Here is a 16,176-nt window from a genome sequence, read left to right as displayed (position 1 = left end):
ACAAAACAAGTCTTAATAAATTTAAGAAAACTGAAATTATACCAACTACTTCCCTGACCACAGTGGAATAAAACTAGAAATCAACTCCAAAAGGAACCTTCAAAACCAGACAAATACATGGAAATTAAATAACCTGCTCCTGAATGATCACTGGGTCAACAATGAAATCAAGATGGAAATTTAAAAATTCTTCAAACCAAACAATAATAGTGACACAACCTACCAAAATCTCTGGGATACAGCAAAGGTGGTGCTAAGAGGAAAGTTCATAGCCCTAAATGCTTACATCAGAAAGTCTGAAAGAGCACAGATAGACGATCTAAGGTCACACCTCAAGGAACAAGAAAAACAAGAACAAATCAAACCCAAGCCCAGCAGAACAAAGGAAACAACCAAGATCAGAGCAGAACTAAATGAAATTGAAACAAACAGAAAACAATACAAAAGATAAATGAAACAAAAAGCTGGTTCTTTGAAAAGATAAATAAAATTGATACACCATTAGCAAGATTAACCAAGAAAATAAGAGAGGATTCGAGGCTATTATGAATACCTTTAGGCACGTAAACTAGAAAACCCGGAAGAGATGAATACATTCCTGGAAAGACACAACCCCCTAGCTTAAATCAGGAAGAATTAGATACCCCAAATAGATCAAAAACAAGCAGTAAGAGTAAAATGGTAATTTTAAAATTTACCAACAAAAAAAAATTCCAGGACCAGATGGATTCATAGCTGAATCCTACCAGACAATTAAACAAGAATTGGTACCAATCCTATTGACACTATTCCACAAGATAAAGAGGGAATCCTCCCTAAATCACTCTATGAAGCCAGTATCATCCTAACACCAAACCAGGAAAGGACATAACCAAAAAAGCAAACTACAGACCAATATCCTCGATCAACATAGATGCTAAAATCCTTAACAAAATACTAGCTAACCGAATCCAAAAACATATTAGAAAGTGTTGATCAAGTGTGTTTCATACCACAGATGCAGGGAAGGTTTAACATACGCAAGTCAATAAATGTGATACACCACATAAACAGAATTAAAAACAAAAATCACATGATCATCTCAACAGACGCAGAAAAAGCATGGAACAAAATCCAGCATCGCTTTATAATTAAAACCCTGAGCAAAATCTACATACAAGGGACATATCTCAATGTAATAAAAGCCATCTATGACAAACCCACAGCCAACATAATACTGAATGGAGAAAAGTTGAAAGCATTCCCTCTGAGAAATAGAACAAGAAAAGGATGCCCACTCTCACCACTTCTATTCAACATAGTGCTGGAAGTCCTAGCCAGAGCAATCAAACAAGAGAAATATATAAAGGGCATCCAAATTAGTATAGAGGAAATCAAACTGTTGCTGTTTGCTGATGATATGATTGTATACCTAGAAAACCCTAAAGACTTCTCCAGGCCGGGCGCGGTGGCTCAAGCCTGTAATCCCAGCACTTTGGGAGGCCGAGACGGGCAGATCATGAAGTCAGGAGATCGAGACCATCCTGGCTAACACGGTGAAACCCCGTCTCTACTAAAAAATACAAAAAACTAGCCGGGCGAGGTGGCGGGCGCCTGTAGTCCCAGCTACTCGGGAGGCTGAGGCAGGAGAATGGCGTGAACCCAGGAGGCGGAGCTTGCAGTGAACTGAGATCCGGCCACTGCACTCTAGCCTGGGCGACAGAGTGAGACTCCGTCTCAAAAAAAATAAAATAAAATAAAATAAAATAAAATAAAATAAAAGACTTCTCCAAGTAGCTCCTAAAACTGATAAATGAATTCAGCCAAGTTTCAGGATACGAAATTAATGTATAAAAATCAGTAGCTCTCCTATGTATCAACAGCGACCAAGCTAAGAATCAAATCAAGAACTCAACCCCTTTTACAACAGCTGCAAAAAAAACAAATAAATAAAACACTTAGGAATATACCTAACCAAGAAGGTGAAAGGCCTCCACAAGGAAAACTACAAAATACTGCTGAAAGAAATCATAGATGACACAAACAAATGGAAACACATCCATGCTCATGGATGGTTAGAATCAATATTGTGAAAATGACCATATTGCCAAAAGCAATCTACAAATTCAACGCAATTCCCATCAAAATACCATCATCATTCTTCACAGAACTAGTAAAAACAATCCTAAAATTCATATGGAACCAAAAAAGAGCCCATGTAGCCAAAGCAAGTCTAAACAAAAAGAACAAATCTGGAGGTATCACATTACCTGATTTCAAACTATACTATAAGGCCATAGTCACCAAAACAGCATGGTACTGGTATAACAATAGGCACACAGACCAGTGGAACAGAATAGAGAACCCAGAAATAAACCCAAATACAGCCAACTGATCTTCCACAAAGCAAACAAAAACATAAAGTGGGGAAAGGACACCCTATTCAACACATGGTGCTGAGATAATTGGCAAGTCACATGAAGGAGAATGAAACTGGATCCTCATCTCTCACCTTACATAAAAATCAACTCAAGATGGATCAAGGACTTAAATCTAAGACTTGAAACTATAAAAATTCTAGAAGATAATATCAGAAAAGCCCTTCTAGACATTGGCTTAGGAAAAGATTTCATAACTAAGAATCCAAAGCAAATGCAATAAAAACAAAGATAAACAGCTGAGAATTAAAGAGCTTTTGCATGGCAAAAGGAACCATCAGCAAAGTAAACAGAAAATCCACAGCGTGGGAGAAAATCTTCACAATCATACATCTGACAAAGGACCAATATCCAGAATCTACAGTGGACTCAAATTAGCAAGAGAAAAACAAACAATCCCATCAAAAAGTGGGCTAAGGGGCCGGGCGCGGTGGCTCATGCCTGTAATCCCAGCACTTTGGGAGGCCGAAGCGGGCAGATCCCAAGGTCAGGAGATTGAGACCACCCTGGCTAACATGGTAAAACCCCATCTCTACTAAAAACACAAAAAATTAGCCGGGCATGGTGCCGGGTGCCTGTAGTCCCAGCTACTTAGGAGGCTGAGGTAGGAGAATGGCGTGAGCCCAGGAGGCAGAGCTTGCAGTGAGCTGAGATCGTGCCATTGCACTCCAGCCTGGGTGACAGAGTGAGACTCTGTCTCAAAAGTAAAACAGGTGGGCTAAGGACATAAACAGACAATTCTCAAAAGAAGATATACAAATAGACAATAAACCTATGAAAAAATGCTCAACATCACTAATGATCAGGGAAAAGCAAATGAAAACCACAATGTGATACCACCTTACTCTCACAAGAATGGCCATAATCACAAACAAAAAAGAATAGATGTTGGCATGGATGCAGTGAACAGGGAACACTTTTACACTGCTGGTGGGAATGTAAACTAGTACAACCACTATGGAAAACAGTGTGGAGAGGTGTTAAAGAACTAAAAGTAGAACTATCATTCGATCCAGCAATACCACTACTGGGTATCTACCCAGAGGAAAAGAAGTCATTATACAAAAAAGATACTTGCACACACATGTTTATAGCAGCACAATATGCAGTTGCAAAAATGTGGAACCAACCCAAATGCCTATCAATTAACAAGTAGATAAAGAAACTGTGGTATATATAACAATGGAATACTATCCAGTCATAAAAAGGAATGAAATAATGGCATTCGCAACAACCTGGATGGGATTGGAGACTTATTCTAAGTGAAGTAACCTAGGAACAGAAAACCAAACATCGCATGTTCTCACTCACAAATGGGAACTAAGCTATGATGATGCAAAGGCATAAGAATGACACATGGACTTTGGGGACTCAGGGGGAAAGGGTGCGAAAGGGGTGAGGGATAAAAGACTACAAATTGGGTTCAGTATATACCGCTTGTGTGATGGGTACACCAAAATCTCACAAGTCACCACTAAAGAACTTAACTCATGTAACCAAATACCACCTGCTTCCCAAAAACCTATGGAAATAAAAAATTTAAAACTAAAAAAAAAAAAAAAAGAAATTAAAAAAGGCACAGACAAATGGAAAGACACCCTATGTTCATGGATTGGAAGACTTAATATTGTCAAAATATCCATAATACCCAAGCAATTTCCGGATTCAATGCAAGCCCTGTCAAAATCCCAACAGTATTTTTTTTTTTTTCCTGAGACGGAGACTCACTCTGCCACCCAGGCTGGAGTGCAGTGACACAATCTCAGCTCACTGCAACCTCTGCCTCCTGGGTTCAAGTGATTCTCCTGTCTCAGCCTCCCGAGTAGCTGGGATTACAGGCATGCTCCACCACGCCTGGCCAATGTTTGTACTTTTAGTAGAAACGGGGTTTCACCACGTTAGCCAGGCTGGTCTTGAACTCCTGACCTCAGGCGATCCACCCACCTCGGCTTCCCAAAGTGCTGGGACTACAGGCATGAGCCACTGCACCCAGCCCCCAGTGGCATTTTTTTAAACAGAAATAGAAAAAATAATTCTAAAAATCTTATGGAATGACAAACGACCACAAATAGCCAAGTTAATCTTGAGAAAGAACAAAGTTGGAGGCATCACACCTCCTGATTTCAAAATATATTATTACACAAAGCTAGTTATCAAAATAGTATGGTACTGACATAAAGACAGATATATAGAACAACGGAACAGAATAGAGCGCCTGGAAATAAATCCATTTATGTACAGTCACCTGATCTTACACAAGGCTGCAAATAATACACAACAGGGAAAGAAAAACGTCCTCAACAAATGGTGTTGGGAAAACAGGAGATTCACATTCAAAAGAATGCAGCCTTCTCTCACACCATACACAAAAATCAACTTACAAAGGATTAAAGACTTAAACGGAAAACATGAAACTATAAAACTCTCAGAGAAAAACACAGAGGGAAGCCTTCACAACACTGGCCTTGGCAATGATTTCACGGATATAACACCAACAGCGCAGGCAATAAAAACAAAAATATATGTGGGAATACATAAAACTAAAAAGCTTCTGTACAGCAAAGTGGACAATCAACACAGTGATGGAAATGAGAGAAAATATCTACAAATTGTGTATCTGAAAAGGGGTTAATATCCAAAATACGTAAGAAACTTCCACAGCACAAAGGTAAAAACAACTAATAACTTGATTTAAAAACAGGCTAAGGACTTGAATAAAACATTTCTCTAAAGACATACAAACAGCCAACATGTATATGAAAAAATGCTCAATGTCACTAATTACCAGGGCAATGTAAATCAAAACCACAATGAGTTATCACCTCACACCTGTTAGGATGGCTATGATAAAAAAAAAAAGACAAGTGTTGACAAGGCTGAAGAGAAGTCGGAACCCTTGCAGACTGTTGATGAGAATGCAAAATGGTGCAGCTGCTATGGAAAATATGTGTGTTCCTGAAAAAATTAGAAACAGAACTACCATATGATTCAGCAATCTCCCTTCTGACTATTTATCCTAAAGAATCACCATCGCAATCCCAAAGATATTAGCACTCCTATATCCACCGAGGCAATATTTACAATAGCAAAGATGTAGAAACAACCTAAATGTCTATTAACGGATGGATAATGAAAATGTAGTATACAATGGAATACTATTCACCTTTAAAAATATTTGAAAAAAGGATATTCAGCTGGGCATGATGGCTCGTGCCTATAATCCCAGCACTTTGGGAGGCCAAGGCAGGAGGATCACTTGAGCTCAGGAGTTTGAGACCAGCCTGGGCATCACAGTGAGACCTCATCTCTACAAAAAATAAAAAAATTATCCAGGCATGGCAGTGGGTGCCAGTAGTCCCAGCTACTTAGAAGGCTGAGGTGGGAGGATCATTTGAGCCCAGCAGGTCAAGGCTGCAGTCACCACATTCCAGCCTGGGCAAGAGAGCGAGACTCCATCTCAAGGGGGGAAAAAAAGGAAATTCTGCAATATGCAACAACATAGATGAATCTTGAGGACATTAACCTAAGTGAAAAAGAGAGTCACAGGAAGACAAATACTGCATGATCCCACTTATACAAGGTATCTAAAATGGTCAAATTCACAGACTCAAAGAGTGGAAATGGTGGTTCTCAGGGACAGGGACAGGGAAGGAAATTGAGAGTTACTAATCAATGGTCATAAAGCTTCAGTCAAGCAAGATGAGTAACCTCTAGAAATCTGCTGTACAACATTGTACCTATGGTCAACAATATAATTGCACACTTAAAAATTCGTTAAGAGGGGCTGGGTGCAGTGGCTCATGCCTGTAATCCCAGTACTCTGGGAGGCCGAGGCAGGCAGATCACGAGGTCAAGAGTTCGAGACCAGCCTGGCCAACATAGTGAAACCCCGTCTCTACTAAAAATATAAAAAATTAGCTGGACGTGGTGGCAGGCACCTGTAATCCCAGCTACTCAGGAGGTTGAAGCAGAAGAATTGCGTGAACCTGGGAGGCGGAGGTTGCAGTGAGTCGAGATCACACCATTGCACTCTAGCCTGGGCAACAGTGTGAGACTCTGACTCAAAAAAAAAAAAAAAAAAAAAAAAACTTTTTGTTAAGAGGGTAGATCTCACATTAGGTATTCTTAACTGCAATAAAATCAAGTTTTAAAAAAGGAGGACAGGGCCAGGCACGGTGGCTCACGCCTGTAATCACAGCACTTTGGGAAGCCGAGGCGGGTAGACCACCTGAGGTCAGGAGTTCGAGACCACCCTGGACAACAGGTGAAACCTGTCTCTACTAAAAATACAAAAATTAGCCAGGTGTAGTGGTACACACCTGTAATCCATGCAACTTGGGAGGCTGAGGCAGGAGAGTCGCCTGAACTCAGGAGGCGGAGGCTGCAGTGAGTCAAGATTACGTCACTGGACTCCAGCCTGGGCAACAGAGCAAGACTCCATCTCAGGACCAAAAAAAAAAAAGGAGGACAGTATAGGAAGACAGGAAAAATTATCTCAAATGTAATTAGAATGTCCCAGTTTCCTTTAACCTCAAGTATACAACTAGGGAGTGGTAAGATATACAGGGACAGCAGTGAAAGTCAAAGCCTCTTGATGAAAGAGTAGGAATCTCCTATGGCTGCTGTAACCAAATAACACAAACTTAGTGACTTAAAACAACACAAATTTACTGAGTTTCACTGGGCTAAAATCAAGGTGTGAGCAAGGTTGGTTCCTTCTGGAGACTCTAGGAAAGAATCCATCTCCTTGACATTTCTAGCTTCTGGAGGCCGCCCACACTCCTTGGCTCACGGTCCCTCCTCCTTCCTCAAAGGGCATCACTCCAACTCTGTCTCTGTCATCCTATCTCCTTCTGACTCTGACCCTCCTGCCTCTCCTACAAGGACCCTGTGATCAATAGAGCCCACCCAGATAATTCAGGATAACTCCCCTTTAAGGTACTCACATCTGCAAAATCCCTTTACCCATGTAAAGTAACATACCACAGGTTCCAGGGATTATCACATGGATTACCAACTTCAGGGGCCATTATGCAGCCCACCACAGAGGGAAAGCTGATTTGACCCAGTTTAGAAAAGCCAAATACAATGAAACCTTTATACCTCTATCCCATTCCTTTTTGCTCTTCTATGTTAGAAAATCACTTCAACGTATGTTGGCTATTGGATTTGTTTCTAATACACCATTCCACTAGAAGACTTTACAACCACGTGAGAAAAAGAAAAGCAGCCCCTGACATCTGGGAGCTGGCCTGGTGATATCACAGCTGGGTCTTGGTGTTGCTGTAAACTGGCAAGCAACTCAGAGCAAGGCCCACACCTCGGCCTTGATGACTGACTCTTCCGTAGAACATAAACAGTTTCAGAGAACATCAATATCAGACAAGACCATGATGGATAAAGACTAAACAAGACCACTCTGTAATCACTCCTGAACACAAGCAAAAAACATGAACATTGTCCAAATCACAAAAATGACCATCTCTCTATCCTGGCTAACAGGAATGACTGTTACTTCTTTACCAGTTACAGCTTTAGCTTTATGCCAGTCTTCTCTCCTTCTAGAAAAGATTTCTTAAGCTATCCAATTACAGAATTATTCCAGCTTCCTAACAGCACCCCATATAGATCAAAGCCTCACTTCCTTAAACCCTTCCAAACTACCTAGTAGAAGCCCAAATCCCACTTGAAAAGTTACTTGAACACCCCACAGTTCCCCACGGAACTCACTGCAATATGCAATAAGCCCAATTTGTCCAACTACAGGTGTGCTCTTGGTAGTCTTTGGCTGGAGGGCAATGACAAAGGTCAGAAAAGACTACAGACTCCAAGATAACTGTATTCTGAACTTACATACCAGATTGGTGACTGGTTCCCATCTTCTGCCCAACCACTATCCTCAAGTGGGAAGGACTAAAGTTTTTGATCTCCTGCACAAAGGGTAAGCCATAGAGTTGAGGGCAAGACATTGGCAGAAAACAGCAGGTAAACTCACCTAGAGAGGCAGCAGGTGAAGGATAATTCCTTCTATCCCCATTATCTCCCACCTCTCATTTGGCCTAAAAGAAGCCAACTAAATGGGAAGGTTCTAAAATCTCTGTTGTAAAAGTCCCAGTCTGGTCAGGCACGGTGGCTCAGGCCTGTAATCCCAGCACTTTGGGAGGCTGAGGTGGGGGCGGATCACCTGAGGTCAGGAGTTCGAGAGCAGCTTGGCCAACATGGCAAAACCCCAAATCTACTAAAAATACAAAAATTAGCCAGGCATGGTGGCGGGCACCTGTAATCCCAGCTACTTGGGAGGCTGAGGCAGGAGAATCACTGGAACCTGGGAGGCGGAGGATGCAGTGAGCTGGGATCGTTCCACTGCATTCCAGCCTGGGTGACAGAGCGAGACTCCATAAAAAAAAAAAAAAAAAGTCCCAGTCAACCCCAGACTTGGTTCCAAAAATATTATAGCCAAGAGAGGAGCTTAAGCCATACCCAGGATAAGGCAGAATTCAGATTGCGCAGCCAGGCTGGGCATGGTGGCTCACACCTCTAATTCCAGCACTTTGGGAAGCTGGGGCAGGAGGATTACTTGAGGCCAGGAGAGTTCAAGGCCAGCCTGGGTAACATGGAAAGAACCTGTCCATACAAAAATGGCCAGGCGCATTGACTCACACCTGTAATCCCAGCATTTTGGGAGGCCAAGGCAGGAGGAACACTTGAGGTCAGGAGTTCGAGACCAGCTTGGCCAACATGGTGAAATCCCGTCGCTACTAAAAATTCAAAAACATTAGCCAGGCATGGTGGCAGGCGCCTGTAATCCCAGTGGGAGGCTGAGGCAGGAGAATCACTTGAACCCAGGAGGCAGAGGTTACAGTGAGCCTAGATCATGCCACTGCACTCCGGCCTAGATGACAGAGTAAGACTCTACATCATAAATAAATAAATAAATAAATAAAATTAGCCAGGTGTGGTGGTGGCCACCTGTAATCCCAGCTACTCAAGAGGCTGAGGCACAAGAATTGCTTGAACCCAGGAGACAGTGGTTGCAGTGAGCTGAGATCGTGCCACTGCACTCCAGCCTGGGTGACAGAGTGAGACTCTGTCCCAAAAAAAAAAAAAAAAAGACTTGCAGTGACTCACCTGTAATCCCAATACTTTGGGAGGCTAAGGTGGGTTAATAACTTGAGCCCAGGAGTTCAAGACCAGCCTAGGTAACATGGTGAAACCTAGTCTCTACAAAAAATACAAAAATCAGCCAGGTATGGTTGTATGTGCCTGTAGTCCCAGCTACTTGGAAGGCTCAAGTAGGAAGATCTCTTGAGCCTGGGAGGTAGAGGCTGCAGTGAGCCGTGTTTGTGCCACAGCATTCCAGCCTGAGTGACAGAACGACACTCTGCCTCAAAAATAATTTTGAAGAGAGTCACACAGCCTACAAGGTGGCAATCCTGATGGCTGGGAAGCATCCTCCCGCAGAGCACAGAAACAGACACTTCAAGGGAGGATAGAACAGGGATTTCTGCTGAACGGGTTGGCCAAGTTTATATATTTAACAGGTTATAGGAGGAGCTATGAATATTCACAAAGCGGGGGAGGTCATGCACATGCAGGCTGAATAAACATGTATGTTACATACTTATCCGCATTCACTTGTGGGTGGAGACTTAACATCTAAACGCATTACAATGAGGCCCTGTAGTCAGATGGCAGAAGCAGGGACATGAAGGCACTCAAGTGCACAGCCTCTGTAAACTGGCCAGAACCAGTTCATGCTCAGTGCTGTTATCAGGACAAAGTTACTGAAATCAGTCTTTTATCCAATCAAAGCTGTAGTTATAGCTTGTGGAACAGGGGAGTGAGGGTCAGTTAGTCAGGGTCTGGCAGTGAGTGAGCTGCAGTTATTAATATTGCTTATCTGGAGGCCAGTGCTTGTTTAGCTGCTAGGAAAAAAGAAACACTTTGAGATAGTTAGAACCGAGTTTATTCTTTAAGGGGGGGCGGGGGGGGGGGGGGGTGCTTTACTTAACCCTTGCTTGGCATGGCCCTACATCTTGTCCACCGTTTGGTATTTTATTGCCACAAAGAGTCTGTTCTCTCAGTCTTAAGATCTCTATTTTAACATTAATGCTGGTCAGTTGTTGTTTTTAAACCTCAAAAGGGAGTGGGTATAACAAGGCGTGTCAGATCTCCCATCACATTCTGGCTGGGAATTCAGTTTTTAGGGTTTCCTGGGGTCCTCTTAGCCAAGACAGGGTCTACTCAGTTAGTTGGCAGTCTTAGGATTTCATAGCTAGCTCTCAAAAGAAAGGAAATGAATCATTACTACCTGATATTAATAGCCAAAGTCAAATATGATCACTAAAGCAACTGACAAGAGATCTATGAGATATTCATAACACAGAAGACAAAATTATTACATGAGTATTTAAAAGTTAAACACTATATTGTACACAAAAATTAATTCAAAATGATCAAAGACCTAAACATAAGAGCTAAAACTATACAACTCTTAGAGGAAAACCTTCATGATGCCGGAGCTGGTGATGAATTCTTGGATGACACAAAAAAACATATGCAACAAATGAAAAAATAGATAAATTAGACTACAAAATTAAAAACTTTTGTGCATCAAAGGACACTATCAATAGAGTAAAAAGGCAACCCTACAGAATGGGACAGAAGTGTTTGCAAATCACATGCCTGATAAAGGGTTAATATTCAGAATATATAAACAACTCCTAGAACTCAACAACAAAAATCAAGCAACGCAATTCAAAAACAGGCAAAGAACAGATATTTCTCCAAAGAAGATGTACATATAGTCAATAAGCACATGAAACAATCCTGAACTTCACTAATAATTAGGGAAATGCAAATCGAAACCACCATAAGATACCATTTCACATCCATTTTAAAAAAAAAGAAGAAAAACAGAAAACAACGTGTGTTGGTGAAGATGTGGAAGAACCGGAAATCCTGGCTCCTTGCCAGAGGGAATATAAAATGGTAAAGCCTCTGTGGAAAATGGTATGGCAGTTCCTCAAAAAATTAAACATAGAATTATCATATAATCCAGCAATTTTACTTCTGAATTGAAAACAGGGACTCTAATAGATATTTCCACACCCATGATCACAGCAGCATTATTCACAATAGCCAAAAACGGAAACAACTCAGGTCAATTGATGATTGAATGGATAAGCAAAATACGGTATACACAAAAAGAAAATATATTCAGCCTTAACAAATTCTGGGCCAGGTGCGTTGGCCCGTAAACCCAGCACTTTGGGAGGCCAGGAGTTCGAGACTAGCCTGGGCAACATAACAAAACCCCATCTCTACAAAAAACACAAAAATTAGGCCAGGTGCAGTGGCTCACACCTGTAATCCCAGCACTTTGGGAGGCTGAGGTGGGTGGATCACCTGAGGTCAGGAGTTCGAGACCAGCCTGGCCAACATGGTGAAACCCCATCTCTACTAACAATACAAAAATTAGCCAAGCATGGTAGCGCACGCCTGTAATCCCAGCTACTCGGGAGGCTGAAGCAGGAGAATTGCTTGAACCAGGGAGGGAGAGGTTGCAAGGAGCTGAGATCACGCCATTGAACTCTAGCCTGGGCAACAAAGACTCTGTCTCAAAAAAAAAAAAAGAAAAAGAAATTCTGACACATGCTACAACACAGGTGAACCCTGAAGGCATTATGCTAAGTGAAATAAGCCAGACAGAAAAGGACAAATATTTTGTGGTTCAACTTGGAACAGTCAGATTCATATAGGCAGAACCAGCAGCTGGAGACAGTGGGGAATGGAGAGTTACTGTTTCATGGGTATCAAGTTTCAGGTGATGAAAAAGTTCTGGAAATGGATAGTGGTGGTGGTTGCACAACAATGTGAATGTATTTAATGCCACTGAACTGTATATTTAGATATGGTAAATCGCATGTTATATATATATATCTTATCATGATTAAAAAGTTAAGCAATTATAGCATTATGTAGCAAAATCAGAAACAATTGAATAATTTCAAAAATTGGCAACAGGTCTTACAGAAAAAGCAAGTATTTACATTCACTCTAAATATAAATCATTTGAGAAAGAAATGCCAAAGACTGGGAACCCTGAGCCTGGTCACTGTCTATGCTGGTTCTGTAGAAGATGGAGTAGACTCAACCAGCCAGGGGTGCTGGATTGAGGGAAACAGGGGTGAGGAGAGTCAGAACTAAAGAACTCTGTAATCAGTACCAAAACCGAGTTGTTTTCAGGGGAGTAGACAAAGCTCTGGACTGTTTTAACATGTGTCCCTTTCTCAACCGAAATTCTAGAATATCTAATTAATTAAAACTAAAGCCAAAGAGCAGGAGGATCACTTGAGCCCAGGAGACAGATCTGGTCAACATGGGGAGACCTCACCTCTACAAAAAATTAAAAGATTAGCTGGGTCTGCTAGTGCACACCTGTATGATTCACGCCTGTAGTCCCAGCTACTTGGGAAGCTGAGGTGGGAGGATCACCTGAGCCTGGGAAGTCAAGGCTGCAGTGAGCCATGATTGCACCACTGCACTACAGCCTGGGCAAGAGAGTGAGACCCTGTCTCAAATTTAAAAATAATAATAAAACTAAAGACAAATAGACCAATAAAACAGCATAAAGTCTAAAATTAAATCTTATGAATATACAGTTACCTATCTGTGACAAAAGTCATAAATAGTGCTGGAGCAACTGGACATTCCTGTGGGAAAAAAAAGTATGACTCCTACCTTGCACCAGACACAAAAAATAAATTCTAGATAGACTGCAAATTTAAATGAGAATAATTCAATAAAGCATTTCGAGGAAAGAACAAGAGAACGTCAGTCTTAGAGTAAGCAGCGATTTCTTAACCGGGACATAAAAAGTACTCAAAAAATTTTAATAAATTGAACTATATTAAAATTAATAATTTCTGCCGATCAGAAGATATCATTAAGAGTGAAAGGCATCCACAGAGTGGGAAAGAAATATGTGCTGTATATATATATATATATATATATCTGACAAAGAAATCTTATCCATTTGTATTACAATATAATACAAGTTATACTGTAAAGACCTTGCAAATCAATATTAAAAAGATAAACTTAATTTTTAAATGGGGAAAAAAATTTGACCCTTCACAAAAGATTTCCAAATGGCTAATAAACAAACAGGTGCTTAAATTCATTAGTTATCAGGAAAATGCAAATTAAAATTATTCATATGATGAACACTATCAACGCACTTGCTAGAATGACTAAAATTAAAAAGGACAGCAAATACCCAGTGTTGGTAAAGATGAGAAACAACCACACCTCTGAGGCTGTCAGCACTGGCGGAAGCGTACACTGGTACAACCACTTCGGAAAACTGTTTAAAAGCATCTACTAAAGATGAACAAACGCACACTCTTTAACCTAGGGTTTCCATTTCTAGGGCTATCCCCAACAGAAATGCACAAACATGTCCACCAAAAGCTATGTACAGAAATATTCATAGCCAGCCGGGTGTGGTGGCTCACACCTGTAATCCAAGCACTTTGGGAGGCCAACGTAGGTGGATCACCTGAGATCAGGAGTTCAAGGCCAGCCTGACCAACATGGCGAAACCCCGTCTCTAATAAAAATAGAAAAATTAGCTGGGTGTGGTGGCATGCACCTGTAATCCCAGCCACTTGGGAGGCTGAGGTAGGAGAATCACTTGAACCCAAAGGCAGAGGTTGCAGTGAGCCAAGATTGTGCCACTGCACTCCAGCCTGGGAGACAGAACGAGACTCCATCTGAAAACAAACAAATAAACAAATATATATATATATGTATATGTGTGTGTATATATATTCATAGCCAAGACCTAGAAACTACTGAAGTGCCCATCAACAGTAAAATGAAAAATAAATTGTGCTATAGTCACACAACTACGGCACTGAGAATGAATTATAACCACATACAAAATGGAGAAATTTCACAAACACTGTAGAAGAAACTGGACACAAAAGAGTGTATAACGTAAGATTCTATTTCCATAAAGTTCAAAACTAAGCAAAAACTAATCTATAATATTAGAAGCCAGGGCAATGTTTACCCTTGGTGGAGGAGAAAGTAACTGGAAGGGGGAAAGGAATCAGTCTCCGGGATGATAGTAAAATTCTGTTTCTTTTTTTCTTTATTTATAATGGTAGAGATGGGGATTCACTATGTTGCCCAGGCTGACCGGTCTCAAACTCCTGGTGGATTCAGGAGTACACAGGTGTGTTTAGTATGAAATGATCTGAAGGGTACATGTATGACTTTACGAATTTATCTCTGTGTATTTTAGCTTCAATTTTAAAAACTACAAATAAATTTGTACCAAATTCCACGAACTCAAATTCCACCAGCTCAGACTTCACATGTCCTCTTTATTCAAAGTATGACTTGCAAAGTGATTCTCAATTTTCAAGATCAGTAAGTACACAAATTAGACAATTCTTCACCTCGAACCAAGTGTGACTGAATCGTAGACAACTTAGGAGAGGGGTAAATACAAATATAAAAAATTGATATATTTGACAACCGTTATGAAAACACAGATAAACCCAATTATAATACATTCTAGAGCATCACGAAAAGATAAAAACATCAAAGTAGACTTTCCAAGGTCAAGTGCGCTTCCTGACCCCTGCCAACAGCACACATAGAAACATGGGCCAAAAAAGAAGCTGCTTCCCTAAGAAGTTGCTTCCAGAGCAAAATGGACTTTTGCCGAGGTTCTCACTCCCATAAATAACCAATATTCTCACCCCAAAAGGGAAGGTTTCGAACTCAATCCACGTGGGGGCTGGGGGAGATGAAAGAGGGATGGAAACGTGAGGCGCCGGGAGGGCAGGAGGTGTTGACTGGGACAAGGTAACCGGCCGGGTCCAAACGCGAGAGGCGGGCGGGCTCCGCGCAGCCTGGTCCTTCCAGGACCCACCGGGCCCACCCAGGCTCTCCGGGACGCCTGCGCATCCACCTGCCTACCTGGCCGGGCGGCGGAGCGCGGGGGCGCGCACCGGCCGGGCCGCCGTCCACACCCCGAGGCGCGAGCCGCACATCCCCCCAGAGAGGAAGCCCCCGGGGTCCCGGAGCGCGGCGCGTACCGCAGCCCTCCCGGCGGAAAGGGAAGGGCAAGACCGGGGCCGCGGGGCAGGGGCGGGGTCCGGGCTGGAACGAGGGAGCGGGAGGGGGCAGGGGAGGCAGGAGCGGAGCGGGGGGCAGGCAGAGGGAGGGGAGGGAAGGGGTGGGGAGGGAGAGCGGCAGAGGCCGGGGCGGGAGGCGCGGGGCGCAGGCCCGGAGGTGAGGGGCCCGGGGGCAGGGACAGGGGGCCCGGGCAGGCGCGCGGGGCTGTCAGGGCTGCCTCGGTCCCCACGCACCGTGGACTCCCGCACTTGGCTGTGGAAGTGCTGCTCCCGCGCCGACACCTCGTCCTGCCCTTCCATCCTCCTTCATGCCCGCCGCCGCACCGCCCGCGTCCGCCCGCTCCGCCGCACCATCGCCCGCCCGCCGCAGGGGCTCGGACGGCCGCGCCGGGGACCGGGACCGGCACGGGCCCGCGAGCCGCGGTTGGAACAGGTACCGAGACCACTACAGCCGCCGCCGCCTCAGCAGCCTCAGGCGAGCTGCTCTGGCTGAGGGAGGGCGGGCGCCGCGCAGCCGGGGGCGGGGCGGGGGCGGGGCGGGGCGGGGAGGGGGCGGTGCAGGTACACGTCACACGAAAGGCGCCGATACGTCAGAGAAGCGCGCC

At 43.1% G+C, this 16,176-nt stretch overlaps 1 protein-coding gene across 6 annotated transcripts in view; it reads right to left on the bottom strand.

Annotated features, from left to right (window-relative positions):
* LMBR1 (limb development membrane protein 1) overlaps positions 1 to 16,085 on the bottom strand; it is a 223,140-nt gene extending 207,055 nt beyond the window's left edge. For 4 of the 6 annotated variants that reach the window (XM_017957369.2, XM_021936478.2, XM_017957372.2 and 1 more), the window contains exon 1: positions 15,806 to 16,085. In XM_017957369.2, the coding sequence (XP_017812858.1) occupies positions 15,806 to 15,871 (66 nt within the window). In that variant the 5' untranslated portion in view covers positions 15,872 to 16,085. The remainder of the gene's footprint in view (positions 1 to 15,805) is intronic. The other 2 variants (XM_017957374.3, XM_017957375.3) reach the window with 2 other exon arrangements.
* Positions 16,086 to 16,176: the final 91 nt, after the last annotated feature.

This window comes from Papio anubis, chromosome 4 (genome assembly GCF_008728515.1).
Source record: "Papio anubis isolate 15944 chromosome 4, Panubis1.0, whole genome shotgun sequence".
Lineage (NCBI taxonomy): Eukaryota > Metazoa > Chordata > Mammalia > Primates > Cercopithecidae > Papio > Papio anubis.
Note: the sequence above shows the minus strand (reverse complement) of the source record. Positions and strands in the feature narration are given on the sequence as shown.